General features: G+C 37.8%; 7 protein-coding genes, 4 non-coding genes and 2 pseudogenes across 14 annotated transcripts; 5 read left to right on the forward strand and 8 right to left on the reverse strand.

Annotated features, from left to right (window-relative positions):
• The first annotated feature begins 6 nt into the window (after positions 1-6).
• Positions 7-1,477, forward strand: LOC130504897 (serine/threonine-protein kinase VPS15-like). Its single transcript, XM_056999509.1, has 4 exons — positions 7-383; positions 512-753; positions 863-962; positions 1,100-1,477. The coding sequence occupies exons 1-4, from the start codon at positions 24-26 to the stop codon at positions 1,274-1,276; spliced, it is 879 nt and encodes a 292-aa protein (XP_056855489.1). The 5' UTR covers positions 7-23; the 3' UTR covers positions 1,277-1,477.
• Positions 1,478-1,590: 113 nt separating this feature from the next.
• LOC108821084 (40S ribosomal protein S30) lies at positions 1,591-2,429 on the reverse strand. The gene is made up of 3 exons (XM_018594136.2): positions 2,326-2,429; positions 2,108-2,245; positions 1,591-1,734 (listed from the first exon to the last, which is right to left on the reverse strand). The coding sequence occupies exons 1-3, from the start codon at positions 2,327-2,329 to the stop codon at positions 1,688-1,690; spliced, it is 189 nt and encodes a 62-aa protein (XP_018449638.1). The 5' UTR covers positions 2,330-2,429; the 3' UTR covers positions 1,591-1,687.
• Positions 2,430-2,632: 203 nt separating this feature from the next.
• LOC108843689 (uncharacterized) lies at positions 2,633-4,362 on the forward strand. 2 transcript variants are annotated; one of them, XR_008941456.1, is made up of 7 exons: positions 2,633-3,119; positions 3,221-3,306; positions 3,390-3,468; positions 3,551-3,610; positions 3,706-3,834; positions 3,942-4,013; positions 4,126-4,181. XR_008941456.1 is itself a non-coding variant. In XM_018616942.2 (7 exons), exons 1-7 carry the CDS (start codon positions 2,748-2,750, stop codon positions 4,226-4,228), a joined length of 894 nt encoding a protein of 297 aa, XP_018472444.1. In that variant the 5' UTR covers positions 2,634-2,747; the 3' UTR covers positions 4,229-4,362. The 2 variants fall into 2 exon arrangements, 1 of the variants encoding a protein (XP_018472444.1); XM_018616942.2 differs by having other exon boundaries at positions 2,634-3,119; positions 3,706-3,827; positions 4,126-4,362.
• A 126-nt stretch (positions 4,363-4,488) lies between these two features.
• Positions 4,489-6,245, reverse strand: LOC108843690 (60S ribosomal protein L28-2). The gene is made up of 4 exons (XM_018616943.2): positions 6,111-6,245; positions 5,871-6,027; positions 5,492-5,655; positions 4,489-4,776 (listed from the first exon to the last, which is right to left on the reverse strand). Exons 2-4 carry the CDS (start codon positions 6,016-6,018, stop codon positions 4,657-4,659), a joined length of 432 nt encoding a protein of 143 aa, XP_018472445.1. The 5' UTR covers positions 6,019-6,027; positions 6,111-6,245; the 3' UTR covers positions 4,489-4,656.
• On the reverse strand, positions 4,874-4,969 carry LOC130504900 (small nucleolar RNA R24). Its single transcript, XR_008941457.1, has one exon. It is a non-coding gene; the product is annotated as a small nucleolar RNA R24 (small nucleolar RNA).
• Positions 5,025-5,115, reverse strand: LOC130504903 (small nucleolar RNA R24; annotated as a pseudogene).
• Positions 5,171-5,266, reverse strand: LOC130504901 (small nucleolar RNA R24). The gene has a single exon (XR_008941458.1). It is a non-coding gene; the product is annotated as a small nucleolar RNA R24 (small nucleolar RNA).
• Positions 5,326-5,421, reverse strand: LOC130504902 (small nucleolar RNA R24). The gene has a single exon (XR_008941459.1). It is a non-coding gene; the product is annotated as a small nucleolar RNA R24 (small nucleolar RNA).
• Positions 6,246-6,280: 35 nt separating the features above from the next.
• TRNAP-UGG (transfer RNA proline (anticodon UGG)) lies at positions 6,281-6,352 on the forward strand. The gene has a single exon. It is a non-coding gene; the product is annotated as a tRNA-Pro (tRNA).
• Positions 6,353-7,509: 1,157 nt separating this feature from the next.
• LOC108839546 (F-box/LRR-repeat protein At4g29420-like) lies at positions 7,510-8,411 on the reverse strand. The gene has a single exon (XM_056999511.1). It carries the CDS (start codon positions 7,966-7,968, stop codon positions 7,564-7,566), a length of 405 nt encoding a protein of 134 aa, XP_056855491.1. The 5' UTR covers positions 7,969-8,411; the 3' UTR covers positions 7,510-7,563.
• A 1,643-nt stretch (positions 8,412-10,054) lies between these two features.
• On the forward strand, positions 10,055-12,330 carry LOC130504896 (F-box/kelch-repeat protein At4g39560-like). Of its 3 annotated transcripts, none has more exons than XR_008941455.1 (4): positions 10,055-11,419; positions 11,589-11,701; positions 11,784-11,834; positions 11,897-12,330. XR_008941455.1 is itself a non-coding variant. In XM_056999508.1 (3 exons), exons 1-2 carry the CDS (start codon positions 10,207-10,209, stop codon positions 11,660-11,662), a joined length of 1,287 nt encoding a protein of 428 aa, XP_056855488.1. In that variant the 5' UTR covers positions 10,055-10,206; the 3' UTR covers positions 11,663-11,701; positions 11,784-12,330. The 3 variants fall into 3 exon arrangements, 1 of the variants encoding a protein (XP_056855488.1); XR_008941454.1 differs by having other exon boundaries at positions 11,902-12,330; XM_056999508.1 differs by having other exon boundaries at positions 11,784-12,330.
• Positions 12,331-13,717: 1,387 nt separating this feature from the next.
• LOC130504899 (F-box/LRR-repeat protein At4g29420-like) lies at positions 13,718-14,858 on the reverse strand (annotated as a pseudogene).
• Positions 14,859-15,585: 727 nt separating this feature from the next.
• On the forward strand, positions 15,586-17,208 carry LOC130504898 (F-box/kelch-repeat protein At4g39560-like). The gene is made up of 2 exons (XM_056999510.1): positions 15,586-16,950; positions 17,121-17,208. Exons 1-2 carry the CDS (start codon positions 15,738-15,740, stop codon positions 17,192-17,194), a joined length of 1,287 nt encoding a protein of 428 aa, XP_056855490.1. The 5' UTR covers positions 15,586-15,737; the 3' UTR covers positions 17,195-17,208.
• Positions 17,209-18,760: the final 1,552 nt, after the last annotated feature.

Here is an 18,760-nt window from a genome sequence, read left to right on the forward strand (position 1 = left end):
CCTCTGATAGCTTGTCTGGCCCTATGGTAATGTATAGTACACAAAACTGTGGGATTCACCTTTGGGACACAAGATCAGATATAGATGCATGGACACTGAAAGCAAACCCTGAAGAAGGATATGTGTCTTCTTTGGTTACAAGCCCATGTGGGAATTGGTTTGTGTCTGGGTCTTCAAGGGGAGTACTAACTCTTTGGGATCTGAGATTTCGTGTTCCCGTACATTCATGGCAATACCCTATAATATGCCCCATAGAGAAGATGTGCCTCTGCTTTCTTCCTCCAAGCGTCTCGCTGTCTACCACGATGAGACCTTTTATTTACGTTGCTGCTGGTTTCAATGAAGTTTCACTCTGGAATGCAGATGGTGGTAGCTGTCAACAGGTAATTTTGTTTTTCCATTTTTATTGCTCCTTCAGCTTTGATGTTAGTCTATGAAAGTAACTCAGTTGTGATAATATTAGACCATATCATCATTGAGTTGTATACTTATAAATGAGCTGATTCTGTAGGTATGGAGAGTAGCCAACTATGAAAATGAGACGAATGTTTCCGAGTTTCAATGGAAGCTACCAGGCAGTAAAGCAAATCCCAAGACGAATACTCGCCAGAACAATAGCTCCAAGTATAGAATTGAAGAGTTGAACGAGCCTCCTCCTCGTCTTCCTGGTATCCGCTCCTTGCTTCCTTTGCCCGGAGGCGACTTGTTAACAGGTGGTACCGACTTGAAGATTCGGCGTTGGGATTACTCCAGGTTCTTAAATCTAAAACTTCAAGCAAACGTTTTGTCACACTTGTTGTGGATAAATAAACAAAAACCTGACGCAGTTTCTTGTTTTCTGTGTTGTTTGAACCAAACATAGCCCTGAGAGAAGTTACTGTATCTGTGGTCCGAGTTTGAAGGGAGTTGCAAATGATGATTTCTACGAACTCAAAACCAACTCTGGAGTGCAGTTTGTTCAGGTCTGTTGATTAACTATATAATATTTGATAAAGACGCAACACACTACTAATCGTAACAGTTTAAGGTCGCCACTAAAACTATCGTTAAGCTTTTGACTTAACTTTTATTATGCAATTTGTGCTTGTGTCTTTGGCAGGAGACAATGAGGCGACCTTTGGCGACCAAACTGACGGCAAAGGCAGTACTTGCAGCGGCTGCAACAGACACAGCAGGATGTCACCGTGACTCAGTTCAGTCTCTGGCATCAGTGAAGCTGAACCAGAGACTGTTAATATCAAGCAGCCGAGATGGAGCCATTAAGGTCTGGAAGTAAGAAAAAACCATGATGGTTTCTTTGTTTGTACAGTGTTGTTATAGTGTTTCTTATACTCTTTACCGTTTTCTTTTCCTCATTGTAACATCAGATGCTAAAAAAAAACTTTTTAGCTTTGTATCTTTAGCTTACGTTTTTTCTATTTGTAAAGATTTTTCTTTTGATTGATTTAAACAGAAGATAAATTCAACAGTTACTTTACCATACATGTTACAATCATTTTTCTATGTATTTGGAGTGGAAAGGTAATCATATAATGCTATTTGCTATTAGGTTGTAAATTGCGTTACCGATCACTAAATGAAAAGAACAAATTATCAAAAAGTCGATTTTATTGAGAAAATAGCATTGTCTTACACATTAAACAAGAAAGGTATTAAAACAAAACTTCAAATCGAATGCGTTCATCATCTATTTCTCAGATGAGTTGGGTCCTCTCTTCTTGCCAAATCCAACAACTGCAAACAAGAAATCAAGAAAAAACTTTAAGAATCAATTGGATTAACATGCAAGTTCCAGCGGTTCCATATATGTTATGCTATATATAATGAAAACCAAAAATGGAGGAATCTATAAAACGAAAATGAAATGCACACACAGCTAGTATGAAATGCCAATTGTCTAGAAAATAGACACGAAGTACAATCAGCAGAAGTCTCAAAAAAAAAAAATCATTAATCTTGACTCTCTACATAACTTAATTAACTGTAGATGTGAAACCAAAGCTTAATCTACAACCAAAGCTTAACTTACTTTAGTCCAATCGCCACAAGTATTCAGACACTAAGCCAACTAACTAACTAAAAGAGAAGAGAGGAAAATATTGATTACCGGCGGTGACGAAACGGCGGTTGTGTTGAAGACGTTTGTGGGCACGGCCACGTGGCTTCTTCTTCTTGTCCTGCTTAGCCACTTTAGGCGTCTGTCCTCTCACCTTACCGGCACGAGCCAATGAACCGTGAACCTTACCTAATCATTACACAACAAAACATCAGTAACATAAGAAGAAAAAAGAATTATCAGACAGAACAGGCTCAGAGAGAACTCACCCATAGTTGTTCTGACGACTGAATCGGCGCTACCTCCGGCAAATGTGTGACGACAGCTTTTTGTTAGACTAGGGTTTTCTCTCTTCTATATTTAAGTATGATGAAGACGATCTATACGTATAAGGCCCATTACTGATCACTTAATGGGCCTAACTTAATATTTTTTTTTCAGTTGGAAATTGGAGTCCCCGCCATTATTTGAGTTGGTGTATAACCGCTTTTGTAGTTCAGCCAGCGGCCCATTGACACGCCATATTAGCCCAGTAGGCTTTTATAACATTATCCACGACAGGTGACGTCAGCTTTGTGTACACTGTAATAAGCAAGCAGCTCTGATAAACTCCATCTCTTCCAAAAACCCAACCAAAACCCCAATCTACTTGCAGGCTCTGTAGAAGCTAGTAAGTGAAGAGGAAGAAGGGATGCTAAGGTTTCAATGCTCTATTCACCTTCTTCAGCCTTCTCCTAAGGCGAATTTCAACAGCCACTCGAGTCTTTGCTTCCACAATTTGACGCCGTATCGGGTCAACGGCACGAATTGGGTACCGAAGATCGAGAGGGTACGTGCGGATTGGTCGAGAAGTAGTGTAAAAGTGCGGGTAAATGGTGTGGGTCGAGAACTGGAAGAAGAAGAAGAAGAAGAGTTTGAAGAAGAAGATGAGTTCACGACGAGGGAGAGAGAAAGAAGTTACGGAGGGAAGAAGAAGGAGGAGGATATCAATTACGATAAAGATCCTGAGTTCGCTGATATTCTCGGAGATTGTTTAGATAACCCTGAGAAAGCTCAAAAGAAGGTATCAAAGTTTGCATCTTTCATCTATTTTTGAAGCTTACAGTTTCAAAGGAGGAGCCTTTAATCTTTTTTTTTTATTGTTGTGGTGGAATTGGGTGGTAGATGGAAGAGAGGTTGAGGAAAAAGAGGAACAAAATTCTTCATACCAAGACTGGTTCTGCTACTTCTATGCAGGTCACTTTCAACAAGTGAGTGGCTTGTACATTTGATGTACTGGATCATTACTTGCCATCATGCTAACTCTCTCTCTTGGTTTTGTTCTCTTTGTAAGGTTTGAGTATTCGAATTCATACATGTGGTTGGAGTTTCACAACGCTCCTCTGGATAAAGACATTGCCTTGATCACTGATGTTAGCTTCTTTTTTTTCTAAAACCAAAATCTTATTAGCATTCCTATAGCTGCAATGTTTTGATGGCTTAGAAATCTTGCAGACAATCCGTTCGTGGCATATCCTTGGACGGCTTGGTGGATACAACTCCATGAATATGCAAGTATGTCACTATCTATGTCAGAAACTAAAAGCATTATTTATCTATCCACTTTCTTCTTGTTAAGCTGCTTTCTCTTTTGTCAATAATGGTGCTAGTTATCGCAAGCGCCGGTGGATAAGAGGCCAAACTATGATGCTATCCTTGGAGCTAATATCGAGCCGACCACATTCTATAACATTGGGGATCTTGAGGTTCAAGACAATGTTGCTCGCATATGGTGATAAGTGATAACTCTTACTCCACCCTAAAACAATTTTCTCAAGTCTGAGAGTTTTTTTTTTCTGGCATTTGCTGATTTGTTACTATGATGTGAATGATGTTTTTTCGACAGGCTAGATATTGGGACCTCGGAGCCGTTGATTCTTGATGTTCTGATAAACGCATTGACACAAATCAGCTCAGAGTGAGTTCAGTTCTATCTCTCCTCTCTCTAATAAGTTTAAAACGGTTCTGGAGTGCACATGGATCAAATGTGTGGAAGAGCTAAATGTTGAATGTTTTTTGTTTGTGTCCAGCTATGTTGGGATCAAGAAACTTGTGTTTGGTGGATCTGAGTTTGAGAACTGGAAGGAGAATTTGACGTCCGAGGAGTCTGGTTTCAGAGTCCACAAGATTTAGCATGCTCTTTGACTTTGTTACAAAGACCACTTGATATATAACTTTCTCCTCTTATCATTGCAATAAAAACCTATATATAATGTATGCTTCGTTTATCATTTTATGACAAATTTCAATAACGTTGAATATGATCAGATGTCAATTATGTATTATCTGTGTGAAAACATAAACCATAAACGCTACAAGTCTGGCACTTGCACGCACTTGGAGCAACCAATGAAAACAATTAAGCTGCGGTTAAAACGATGGCAGTATAATAATAGTTTTAATAGTTTTAACTTCATTTGTGAATAGAAGGATGACAAGGTTGGTGGTTCAAACAAAACTTTTAGCTGTTCAGGAATAATCTTTAGCCTACAAACACAGTCTGAAACTCTCAAAACGAGCTTATTTAGAAGAAAGATATTCATTCAATGGCGGAGGATTCTTCAAGCCTGTCTGTTCCTCCTCTTGGGGCCAGACTTGGCGACTCTGAGGCCTTTGCTGATCACGCTGAGCCTAGCAAGCGCTGCCTTCTTCAAATCAGGCCTGTAGTAGTTGTCCACAACCTGAAAAACATTAGACAATAAATCAGTTAATAACTAGTAGGTAGGCAAAGGAAACAAGAAAAGAAGCGGATATGAAATGGCGCACAGAAGAAAGAGTATATCTCAGAAGCCAAGCGTAACAAATGTATTTCATAGAAGAAAGACCCCACAAAGGAGTCCTCTTCTTACGTGTTAGCTTTCTCATCACTGATATAAAATGCAAACCAAATAAACTAAATTTAAATTCCAAGTATGATTATGCTTTATAATTAGCTCAGAAGCCAAGCGTAACAAGTATACTTCATTGAAGAACTTCACGAAGAAGCTCTCCTTATATGTTAGCTTTCTCATCACGGATAAAAAGTTGTAACATAAAGAAAAGCAGGCATAAACAGTAACATTTACAGCTAAAAACATAGCTCAGAAGCCAAGCGTAACAAATATATTTCATAGAAGAGATACCCCACAAAGGAGTTCTCTTCTTACATGTTAGCTTTCTCATCACAGCTCATAAAATCACAACTATAATGAAGCCTAACGAGTAAAATGATATTCTAAGCAAAGAGATCATTAGCTCAGAAGCCAAGCGTAACAAATATATTTCATTGAAGAGATACCCCACAGAGGAGTTCTCTCCTTACGTGTTAGCTTTCTCATCACAGCTCACTAAAACCAAACTACAATGAAACCCTAAAGTATCAATTCATCAGAAAATATAAGAAGAACTGAGTTATACCTGGTTGGCAACAGCTTTGGCCATCCTCGGGAACTCCTTCTTGAGGACAGACTTGTTAACAGAGAGCTTTGGCTTGTTTTGCTTCTTGGTCTTGGTGGTTCCAAGTACCACACCTTGCTCCTTGTCAGCTGGCTGGATGGTCACTGTCTTTTTGTTTGCCAAACCTGAAATCACAAAAAAAAAAGATCCAAACTTTAATAACAAGGACATATACAAACACAAATCCATGAAGACAATTTTAATCACATGAGCATGTTGCAGTATCATCCTGACATACTCATCTAGTTCACGACAGACATAAAAGTAAAGACTTGTGTTTATAAGAAACATTTTATCTCACATCCAGAAGAAAAAAAAACAACAGTTCACACATCATTACCAGAGTGCTTGTAAGAGTTGAGGTTGCAGAGGTTGTTGCTCTCCTTGCTGAACTGAACCTTAGCATTGCCTCTACCGAACTGTTTCACCAAGAAACAGTTGTTTCTCTTCACGATCTCCCACACCAGCTGTCCTGGAACTGTTGTCATTTCGATCTCCTACACCATTAAATAAAATACAAAATTAATATCTATGAAGAACAAAACGAACAAATGGATGTCAAGAGATGTATTGAGCTCACCTAGCAAATTGAATAACTAGACAACGGCGGAATAGAGAGAATGAGACTTGTGCCGGCGTTTAAGTTTATGACGATGAGTTAACATATATACACACTCGCTGCAAAACCCTAGTTTTAATTCTGTTGAATAATTAATATTGATAAATTGTCATTTACTTTTATTTATCAAAGGGCGTTTGGTCTAGTGGTATGATTCTCGCTTTGGGTGCGAGAGGTCCCGAGTTCGATTCTCGGAACGCCCCAACATTTATTTTGTAAGTTTTTAAATTAAATACACTTTTATACTTTATAGTTAAACATATATTAAATCACTAATGTTCATTTCTTTATATTACTATCTATGTTTCCAAACAATATACTTATTTCTTTATACTACTATCAATGTTTCCAAACAATATATTTTATATACTACTATCAATGTTTCCAAACAATACAATAATTAATCTTAGGGGGATGTATTCAACTGAGAGTTTCAGTTGATTTGTATTAAAATGACAAATCCACTGTTATTCAAACATGAATTTTAAAAACTCATTTAAAATCCACTGTTATTAAACTTGACATTTCGTAAAATACTCTGAAATCCAGTGTTATTGAAAATATTTTAAGTTGTAGGATTTTAAAGTTTTGAGGTGATTTTAGGGTGTTTGGGTGGAGTTTCTTAGTTAAAATAAATAAAACTCAAATCCCATTGTTTTAGGTGATATTCTAGAGTAGTTTAACAAAAATCACCTAAATCTCTGCAACTTATTAAAATCATCTAAAACTCTATTAAAAATAAAATCACATCAAATGCTAAATTGAATACATCCCCCTTAGTTATTTTATATCCATCATTTTCTCTTTAAAATTTTGTAGAAACGTCATAATTTCAGAAATTACAAAATAATGAACTTTAAAATTTGGATTATAAGATTACAAATTATGAAACTATTACAATTTCAATCAAATTAGATTACATATCGGTCATCCATCAGTTCAATCGGTTAGTCTCGGGTTTTAGTGACTTTTTAATATGAATATTTTAAAAAACTAAATTAAATTGTTAGATCTCCGGTTAACCGGTATAATCACAATCGGGTTGAATTTAAAAACACTGATTTAAATACAAAAATATTTTAAATACCCACTCTTAAAAGTTAACAAAATATTTGTTAAGTTATTAGTGAAATTTTTCATCGTAAAATATTCCGCGCTTTCAAAGCGCTAGTCAAAATCTAGTTTTCTTTAAACTGAATACTAAGTTCTATATAACAAAGCTATAGTTATTACATGGTCACTTTCTATATTTGTATACAATAATACAAACTCTATATGAAACCCTTACAAGTTTCAGCACAACATCTGGAACACAAAAATACATCAAACTGGATTCTTGGTTATCAGTACCATCACCCGTCATCACAAGTATATACAGAAGAATTCAAGTTTTTCTGACTTGAACTTTTATGCCTTAGGTGCCGTTGGATACCCAAATGTCTTCACCTCCTTCAGCCCACGTTCCCCAGCTCCATCTCACTCTTGGGTTACTCGTCGTGCACGCAGAGATCAGTAAATCTCTTGCTCTAGGATCTGTGTCCTGGTGCATCATCAGTCTCATATCTGTCAAACCTTTACAGTTATTGAGTATAGACCTGATGAAAGAAACGTCGGTGTAATCTGACGTCTGAACACGTGCTGTTATCTGCTTCAGGGTAGTATATGTTCCCTTCATACCTTCGCTTTGGAAATGGGTTTTGATGTTTGACCAAGTCACATGACTCAAAGTAAGAGAAACGATGCCAGGGAATGCTTCGAGGAGTGTACCCAATCCAAATTTCAGCCTTTCAGAATCTTCTATCGACTTGACTGAATCCATTGCAAGCTTTCTGATCTTGTTGCCAAAACGAGTGTTTCTGATTAGCCTGTCCAGGTCAGGAGATATAACCTCTAACGTATCCAGTTCTCCAAGCTCTGAGAAACTAACACCTTCAGCGTCTTCAACAGAAAGACAGAACTTCACCAGCTTGGGTGTTTCCAAGACGAGAGATTTGGGTTTGTTGCTTTTCAGCCTGAGTTCAAGGAGGTTCGGCGCCACGATAGCCAATGAAAGTGGTGCATTCGACACTGTCCAATAGCAACTCTTTAGGTGCAGTAAATGGATCCGCGGTTCCTTAAGTCCACCAACACCGATCAAATTCAGCACTTAAAGAAAAGGAAAACAACCATTGACCTTGTCTAGATTCTCATCGTCGAGTCTGATGAACTACTCTAGGGTTAAATGTCTGAGATTAGACATCTGGGTCAGGCCAACAACTGAGAGCCAAACATTCTTCACCTCTAGGCAACAAATCGACTTTTGTAACACCATTTAAGGGCGATTTAAGCTCAGTTCAGTGGACTTATCGACAGAAGAGAACATGGAAGGTCTTGTTCAAGTTGGTGAAGCTTTATTAAAATAAATTTTATAATGAAAACAATTATTAACCTCTTCTCTTTTCATTAAAAAAATTATTTTATATAGTTACAGTGGCTTTAATCTGTAAAATGCTACAGGTTTGCAAAGGTTCTGACAGAAGAAAGGAAACTCATAGAATCAAGATCTCCTAAACTCTCAAGATTTGATTGATCTGTAAAATTCACATAGATTCACTTTACCGGGTGAGGAAAACAATATTTGAATATGAATATATGATTTCATACATACATTTTGGCATTGTGTTCCATTCCAATAAAATTGTAATATTCAGCTTAGTATATCAGCTCCATCTATACTATTAAAGCAGGATCCTATTGGATTTTTTACTAAAAATATCCTTTTCTTTAATAACATTGCATATTTCATTAAGGGCAATCAAGTAATATTAATAACACATCTATATTGGGTCACTTTTTTTAAATCCAGCCCATTGCCCACATCATCTCTTTTGGGTCATTTGGGCCGATTAACAAATCAGATTCAATTATTATTTTTTTCGGATCGGATTCGAGTCAGATCTTTCCGGATCCGGGTGGGTTCAGTTCTCATGCATAAGAACCTGAAAAATAACCAAAAAACCAAAATATCTAAAACGGGTTCGGTTATTTATACTCAGAGTAACCAAAGTATCCGATTTGGTTCAAATTTTTGTATCCAAATTACTCAAAAGTAACCAAAAGTAACCAAAAATATCCATTATATACAGTTTTTTTGGGTAAACTTTTATCCAAACTATCATATTTTATCCAAAAATACTCAAAAGTACTAAAAATGACTACTATAGTTAACTTATGATATTAATTTAAAATATTAAAATAATTATAAATATAATTATAACATATATTTTAGATATATATTCACATTTCGGGTATTTTCGGGTACTCATTTGGTTCTCGGTTAGGATCGGGTTCGGATCGGTTCTTCGGATATAGCAATTTAGAATTCATTCGGATATTTACCCCGGATCTGATCGGGTTTGGGACCCTGATTTTTGGATCGGTTTTGGGTTGGTTCTTCGGGTCTGGATATTGTGATCATGCCTATACTCATTTAAAATGAAACACGATAAAGAAAGATAAAAAGCGTAAGTTTTTTATAAAAAAACAAATATATGAAAATATGACATTTATTAAATATTTGTCAATTCAAAATCTAGTCTTTGGTTATAAGAATTGATTGTATACTCGAATTGGGGGAGGTACTTGCATCCTCCATTGCTATGGTCCAATTATATGGGCGTGACAGGGCGACTAGCTAGGAGATACGTTTCCTGGTTTCAGATGTTTTCTGGCCTCTTGTATATTTTCTAGAATGTTTAGAATATTCGAGGGAATTTTAAAGAGACGAGATAATGAAAGGATTCACGAGAAAATGAAATATTTGATGAAAAAATATGAAGAATCATAATAAGGAAAATATGGGTAAAGAATAAGGAAGTTCCTACTCATATATAAATAAAAGAAGTACGACGCAGCGTGTAAAAAAAATAAAAGGAAGTACCTACAGATTATAAATAGAGGAGGAGAGATCGGTTTTTGATATTCATTCAAGCATAAGCAGATTCCGAAACAAGAGATTGAGCCAGAAGAAATTAGGGCATCTGAAACATAAAACATAGGGAGTCAAAATAAAAACCCGATGAAGAATCCATGCAACGCTGAGGAAGAACCATCGCGTACGAAGAAACTGAAGCTGTCTTTCTCGTCTCCGAGTGGGTTATCTATGTTGCCGGATGAGATGGCACTCAGTTGCTTGGCCCGCGTCTCAAGATCGGACCATGCTTCCTTATCCCTCCTCTCCAAGTGGCACCGTTCAGTAGTGGGTTCGCCTGAGCTGTACGACTTCCGATCCCTTTTGGGCTTCACCGAAAACCGTATCTATCTATGCTTACGCATCCCTCCAGACCCAAACCCCCGCTGGTTCACCCTCTCCCCAAAAACCCCCCTTAACCGACGGCTTGTCCCAGTGCGATCTTATTTTTACCAGCCTCCGGAAGCATCTTGCATGGTGGCTCATGGTTGTGGGATCTACATCATGGGTGGTAGGATTGGCGGGAGAGCCACGTCGAGTGTATTGTTTCTGGATTGTAGATCTCACACGTGGAGCACTCTCCCCTCCATGGGGATGGCTCGATATTCAGCCGTGGCTGGCGTGGTGGACGGGAAAATATACGTGTTGGGAGGGTGCGATGGCTGGGAGTCCGGCAAGTGGGGAGAGGTCTTCGACCCATGGCAGCAAACTTGGGATGCCCTGCCGATGCCACCGCCTCAGTGTGATTATCCCTTAGTGTGCGAAAGCATAGTTATCGAGGAAGAGAAGTTGGTTGTTATGAATGGCTCAGGGGTATGTTTATCCTACAAACCAAGTGATGGCAAATGGAAAAAAGGGTATAGTGATATCTCCGGAATAAAAAGGTGTTGGCATGTGATAGAGAATGTAGTGTACTGCAGTTTAAGTGGTGGGCGGATTTTGTGGTGTGAGCCAAGTGAACTGGAGTGGAATGTAAAGATGGAGTGGAGAGAAGTGATGGGCTTGGAGGCTCTCAGGGATACTCTCGCTGCCTCCAAGCTGGTTAACTATGGTGGACGGGTGTCGGATCAGTGGGAGATATGTAGAAGATCGGAACAGATGTTAGGGACAATGGAAAATGATGAAATATTTCCCGGGCACAAACTAAGCAACTCTGGTCCCAACATGTTAATCTTCTGGGACGTGCTTGCTCCTCATAAGTTGGAGATTTGGTGTGCTGAGATCTCTCTCGAGAGACGCAAGAAGACATGCGAGATTATAGGAAACATCGTGTGGTCAGAAGCTGTCATGACACTTGATCCTCCTCCACATCAGCATCACTGTAAGCTTTCATCTGCTCTACCTCTCAACCTCTGACCAAAAACTCTATACCGTTGGATTTGTTTCTCCTCTGTCTATTCGATTTTTTTTCTTAGGTCTCTGAAATTTTCTTAACATTTTGGGTATGTGATTGAAATTTTATTTTGGATATTTTTATTTTCCTTAACCAGCAAGCGTTTTTCTCATGTATTGGAGTGGTGATACAAAGTATCATGACTTAGCAGCCACACCGTTCTGCACTTAACGGAATAACTCATCAGCTGTTCATGATTCTAGCAGAAACGTGAGTGGTGATATTCTTTATTACTCGTAGTCACAAATAATTCCTACTTTTCTTTAAGCTTTTGTGAACAAATTATCAACAGGAATTGAGTAGAGAGTGTCGCATATCACCGCCATCTTATTTGTGACCACGAGTAAATATCACCCCTCTTATTTATTACACTAATTAAGAAGTATTTACAGCTTCTAATTAAAGTGTAGGGGGTGTTATTGAGTCCTTCAATGCCGCACTTCAAGTCTTTAACTTTGAAACCTGATCTGCACAGCATCCAGGACTTCCTTCCCCATGCCCCGTCCAAGTATGGGGTTGAAATAGATGCATGGTAAAGGGTACACACGCAACACGAAGATCTACCAGACGATGATACACTAATTGTGTAAGGCGGGGAAGTTTGATTTGGGTTATACCATATGTAAGGATTGTATGAGAAAGAAGTGGTACCCAAACTTGGACACAGTTGGTGTGTTGCTGGACGGGCTTGTGAAAAAGGCCAGCTTGATCAAGCTAAGTTGATTACGGGGTTAGTTCACTAAAAAGTTCCTCCGTTCAGCTTAAAACGGTTGCTCCCTGTTGGAAGTGTATCATTTGATTAAACAAGAAAAAGAAAAGAAGAAGAAGAGTCAAGAAAGTACGGGCTAAGTATGAAAAGCAGTACTCCTAAGTCAATAAAATAAGGCTTTGAAATGGAGAAGATCGAGAGTGTTCGGTTATCTCTATAAATATGTGTGTGCAATGTTGTGTAAAACATCCCTGAGATCAATATATAATGTTAACATGAAAAGGGATCTCTCTTCTCTCTACAATATAAAGAAAACGTGAGAGTAAAGAGAGTTTAAGTGTGCTTGTGTTACGATGAAACACAAGACAAAACAAAGAGTAAACAAGACATAAAAACAGAGTTAGAGCTGTGTGAGTTAAGAAAAGGCCAAGCAAAATCACAACACTCCCACTTAAGTCCATTATGTAATTGTTTAAAATGGAGTACAACAAATTTTGCTATGTTCGTTTACACAGTCTATGAGGGCCAGAGGATTTTTTTTTTTTCTTTATTAACCTTGAGTTTCTCTTATATAGTTGTGGTGGAACTGGAAAACGGATTCAGTTATATGTTCTTCCATGTCCTCTCTCTCTCTCTCAGGATAAATTGGAAACTCCTATGAATGCTGAGTAAGTCATGGATGTCTTCAGTATCAAATTTTTGCTTGTACAGCTGTAGTTGTTTCCAAGATCTTAAAACATGTTAAAAAAAAGGTGAGTTCCGGTCTTAAACGTGAAGAGGTTTACATTTTAAGAAGTACTAGAATATGACCCGTGCAAGGCACGGGGATGAGAGTATTCAAAACAAAATCAAAATCAACAAACTATCTTATTAAAATTCAAGTACAAAATTAGAGTGTTGGGAGATTTGAATAAGAAGATCAAAAAATTTGGGAATGTTTGGAAACTTGAATAGTAATATTAATGAAATTTGTTTGGATACATAAATAGAAATATTTATTAATTGTGTTTCCATATTTCACTTAATTTAACAATTTAATTAATTATATTAACTTAATATAATTTATATCATTAATTATATTACCATAATAATAAAAGTGTATATTTTTATTTATTAGTTAATCAATATTAACTTTGTGTCAATTATAAAATAAAAATGTTAAATAATTAGGTTTTACATATAATTAAACGTTTGGTTTACTTTATTTTAATAAAATATTTTTCTTAGTTTCAATCGGTGGAAAATTAAATACCCAAAAATATAGTTCAAAGATATGTTTTTATGAATAAGATAATAACATAAATCAAAATAATTAAAATGTGCTACATTTATTGCCATTTAATTTTTCACTCCATATAATTATTATACTTGATAAAATAACTCTTTTTATTTCACTTAGTTTAGCCAAATACATAGAAATAATTTTTTTTATCAATTTATAAAATCAGTTAAACATGAACATTATCTGTCCATTTAGGTACATGTTGTTCTTTTTGGGTATCTAAAACGGGTTCGAATATTTGTAACAAAAATAGCCATATAACATGATTCGGTCCAGGTCTTTTGAATATCGTTAGTTATTACATGGTCACTTGCTATCTATATTTGTATACAATAATACAAACTCTATATGAAACCCTTACAAGATTCAGTACAGAACACAAAATACAGATCAAACTAGATTCTTGATTATCAGTACCATCACAAGTATATACAGAAGAAATTCAAGATTCTGGCTTGAACTTTTATTCCTTAGGTGCCATTGGATACCCAAATGTCTTCACCTCCTTCAGCCCACGTTCCCCACCTCCATCTCACTCTTTGGTTACTCATCGTGCACGCAGAGATCAATAAATCTCTTACTCTAGGATCTGTGTCCTGATGCATCATCAGTCTCACATCTGTCAAACCTTTACAGTTATGGAGTATATACCTGATGAACGAAACGTCAGCATAATCTGACGTCTGAACACGTGCTGTTATCTGCTTCAGGGTAGTATCTGCTCCCTTCATATGTACTAGACCTTGGCGTTGGAAATATCTTTTGATGTTTGACCAAGTCACATGACTCAGAGTAAGAGAAACGATGCAAGGGAATGCTTCGAGGAGTGTTCCCAATCCAAGTTTCAGCCTTTCAGAATCTTCAATCGTCTTGACTGAATCCACTGCAAGCTTCCTTATCTTGTTGCCAAAACGGGTGTTTCTGATTAGCCTGTACATATCAGGAGATACAACCTCTAACGTATCCAATTCTCCAAGCTCTGAGAAACTAACACCTTCAGCGTCTTCTACAGAAAGACAGAACTTCACCAACTTGGGTGTTTCCAAGACGAGAGACTTGGGTTTGTTGCATTTCAGCCTGAGCTCAAGGAGGTTCGGCGCGAGGATAGCCAATGAAAGTGGTGCATTCGACACTGTCCAGTGGCAACTCTTTAGGTGCAGTAAATGGATCCGCGGTTCCTTAAGTCCACCAACACCGATCAAATTAAGTACTTGAAGAAAAGGGAAACAATCATTAACCATCTCTAGATTCTCATCGTCGAGTCTGATGAACTACTCTAGGGTTAAATGTCTGAGATTAGACATCTGGGTCAGGCCAACAACTGAGAGCCAAACATTCTTCACCTCTAGGCAACAAATCGACTTTTGTAACACCATTTAAGGGCGATTTAAGCTCAGTTCAGTGGACTTATCGACAGAAGAGAACATGGAAGGTCTTGTTCAAGTTGGTGAAGCTTTATTAAAATAAATTTTATAATGAAAACAATTATTAATCTCTTCTCTTTTCATTAAAAAATTTATTTTATATAGTTACAGTGGCTTTAATCTGTAAAATGCTACAGGTTTGCAAAGGTTCTGACAGAAGAAAGGAAACTCATAGAATCAAGATCTCCTAAACTCTCAAGATTTGATTGATCTGCAAAATTCACATAGATTCACTTTACCGGGTGAGGAAAACAATATTTGAATATGAATATATGATTTCATACATACATTTTGGCATTGTGTTCCATTCCAATAAAATTGTAATATTCAGCTTAGTATATCAGCTCCATCTTTGGTTATAAGAATTGATTGTATACTCGAATTGGGGGAGGTACTTGCATCCTCCATTGCTATGGTCCAATTATATGGGCGTGACAGGGCGACTAGCTAGGAGATACGTTTCCTGGTTTCAGATGTTTTCTGGCCTCTTGTATATTTTCTAGAATGTTTAGAATATTCGAGGGAATTTTAAAGAGACGAGATAATGAAAGGATTCACGAGAAAATGAAATATTTGATGAAAAAATATGAAGAATCATAATAAGGAAAATATGGGTAAAGAATAAGGAAGTTCCTACTCATATATAAATAAAAGAAGTACGACGCAGCGTGTAAAAAAAATAAAAGGAAGTACCTACAGATTATAAATAGAGGAGGAGAGATCGGTTTTTGATATTCATTCAAGCATAAGCAGATTCCGAAACAAGAGATTGAGCCAGAAGAAATTAGGGCATCTGAAACATAAAACATAGGGAGTCAAAATAAAAACCCGATGAAGAATCCATGCAACGCTGAGGAAGAACCATCGCGTACGAAGAAACTGAAGCTGTCTTTCTCGTCTCCGAGTGGGTTATCTATGTTGCCGGATGAGATGGCACTCAGTTGCTTGGCCCGCGTCTCAAGATCGGACCATGCTTCCTTATCCCTCCTCTCCAAGTGGCACCGTTCAGTAGTGGGTTCGCCTGAGCTGTACGACTTCCGATCCCTTTTGGGCTTCACCGAAAACCGTATCTATCTATGCTTACGCATCCCTCCAGACCCAAACCACCGCTGGTTCACCCTCTCCCCAAAAACCCCCCTTAACCGACGGCTTGTCCCAGTGCGATCTTATTTTTACCAGCCTCCGGAAGCATCTTGCATGGTGGCTCATGGTTGTGGGATCTACATCATGGGTGGTAGGATTGGCGGGAGAGCCACGTCGAGTGTATTGTTTCTGGATTGTAGATCTCACACGTGGAGCACTCTCCCCTCCATGGGGATGGCTCGATATTCAGCCGTGGCTGGCGTGGTGGACGGGAAAATATACGTGTTGGGAGGGTGCGATGGCTGGGAGTCCGGCAAGTGGGGAGAGGTCTTCGACCCAAGGCAGCAAACTTGGGATGCCCTGCCGATGCCACCGCCTCAGTGTGATTATCCCTTAGTGTGCGAAAGCATAGTTATAGAGGAAGAGAAGTTGGTTGTTATGAATGGCTCAGGGGTATGTTTATCCTACAAACCAAGTGATGGCAAATGGAAAAAAGGGTATAGTGATATCTCCGGAATAAAAAGGTGTTGGCATGTGATAGAGAATGTAGTGTACTGCAGTTTAAGTGGTGGGCGGATATTGTGGTGTGAGCCAAGTGAACTGGAGTGGAATGAAAAGATGGAGTGGGGAGAAGTGATGGGCTTGGAGGCTCTCAGGGATACTCTCGCTGCCTCCAAGCTGGTTAACTATGGTGGACGGGTGTCGGATCAGTGGGAGATATGTAGAAGATCTGAACAGATGTTAGGGACAATGGAAAATGATGAAATATTTCCCGGGCACAAACTAAGCAACTCTGGTCCCAACATGTTGATCTTCTGGGACGTGCTTGCTCCTCATAAGTTGGAGATTTGGTGTGCTGAGATCTCTCTCGAGAGACGCAAGAAGACATGCGAGATTATAGGAAACATCGTGTGGTCAGAAGCTGTCATGACACTTGATCCTCCTCCACATCAGCATCACTGTAAGCTTTCATCTGCTCTACCTCTCAACCTCTGACCAAAAACTCTATACCGTTGGATTTGTTTCTCCTCTGTCTATTAGATTTTTTTTCTTAGGTCTCTGAAATTTTTCTTAACATTTTGGGTATGTGATTGAAATTTTATTTTGGATATTTTTATTTTCCTTAACCAGCAAGCGTTTTTCTCATGTATTGGAGTGGTGATACAAAGTATCATGACTTAGCAGCCACACCGTTCTGCACTTAACGGAATAACTTATCAGCTGTTCATGATTCTAGCAGAAACGTGAGTGGTGATATTCTTTATTACTCGTAGTCACAAATAATTCCCCTACTTTTCTTTAAGCTTTTGTGAACAAATTATCAACAGGAATTGAGTAGAGAGTGTTGCATATCACCGCCATCTTATTTGTGACCACGAGTAAATATCACCCCTCTTATTTATTACACTAATTAAGAAGTATTTACAGCTTCTAATTAAAGTGTAGGGGGTGTTATTGAGTCCTTGCCGCACTTCAAGTCTTTAACTTTGAAACCTGATCTGCACAGCATCCAGGACTTCCTTCCCCATGCCCCGTCCAAGTATGGGGTTGAAATAGATGCATGGTAAAGGGTACACACGCAACACGAAGATCTACCAGACGATGATACACTATTTGTGTAAGGCGGGGAAGTTTGATTTGGGTTATACCATATGTAATTGTATGAGAAAGAAGTGGTACCCAAACTTGGACACAGTTGGTGTGTTGCTGGACGGGCTTGTGAAAAAGGCCAGCTTGATCAAGCTAAGTTGATTACGGGGTTAGTTCACTAAAAACTTCCTCCGTTCAGCTTAAAACGGTTGCTCCCTGTTGGAAGTGTATCATTTGATTAAACAAGAAAAAGAAAAGAAGAAGAAGAGTCAAGAAAGTACGGGCTATGTATGAAAAGCAGTACTCCTAAGTCAATAAAATAAGGCTATGAAATGGAGAAGATCGAGAGTGTTCGGTTATCTCTATAAATATGTGTGTGCAATGTTGTGTAAAACATCCCTGAGATCAATATACAATGTTAACATGAAAAGAGCTCTCTCTTCTCTCTACAATATAAAGAAAACGTGAGAGTAAAGAGAGTTTAAGTGTGCTTGTGTTACGATGAAACACAAGACAAAACAAAGAGTAAACAAGACATAAAAACAGAGTTAGAGCTGTGTGAGTTAAGAAAAGGCCAAGCAAAATCACAACACTCCCACTTAAGTCCATTATGTAATTGTTTAAAATGGAGTACAACAAATTTTGCTATGTTCGTTTACACAGTCTATGAGGGCCAGAGGATTTTTTTTTTCTTTATTAACCTTGAGTTTCTCTTATATAGTTGTGGTGGAACTGGAAAACGGATTCAATTATATGTTCTTCCATGTCCTCTCTCTCTCTCTCAGGATAAATTGGAAACTCCTATGAATGCTGAGTAAGTCATGGATGTCTTCAGTATCAAATTTTTGCTTGTACAGATGTAGTTGTTTCCAAGATCTTAAAACATGTTAAAAAAAAGGTGCGTTCCGGTCTTAAACGTGAAGAGGTTTACATTTTAAAAAGTACTAGAATATGAGATGAGAGTATTCAAAACAAAATCAAAATCAACAAATCTATCTTATTAAAACAGAAACATTCTGTTGGACCTAACATTTATTTTGTAAGTTTTTAAATTAAATACACCTTTATACTTTATAGTTAAACCTACATTAAATCACTAATGTTCCTTTCTTTATACTACTATCCATTACTACTATCTATGTTTCCAAACAATATACTTATTTCTTTATACTACTATCAAT

Source organism: Raphanus sativus, unplaced genomic scaffold (assembly GCF_000801105.2).
Source record: "Raphanus sativus cultivar WK10039 unplaced genomic scaffold, ASM80110v3 Scaffold1873, whole genome shotgun sequence".
Classification (NCBI taxonomy): Eukaryota; Viridiplantae; Streptophyta; class Magnoliopsida; order Brassicales; family Brassicaceae; genus Raphanus; species Raphanus sativus.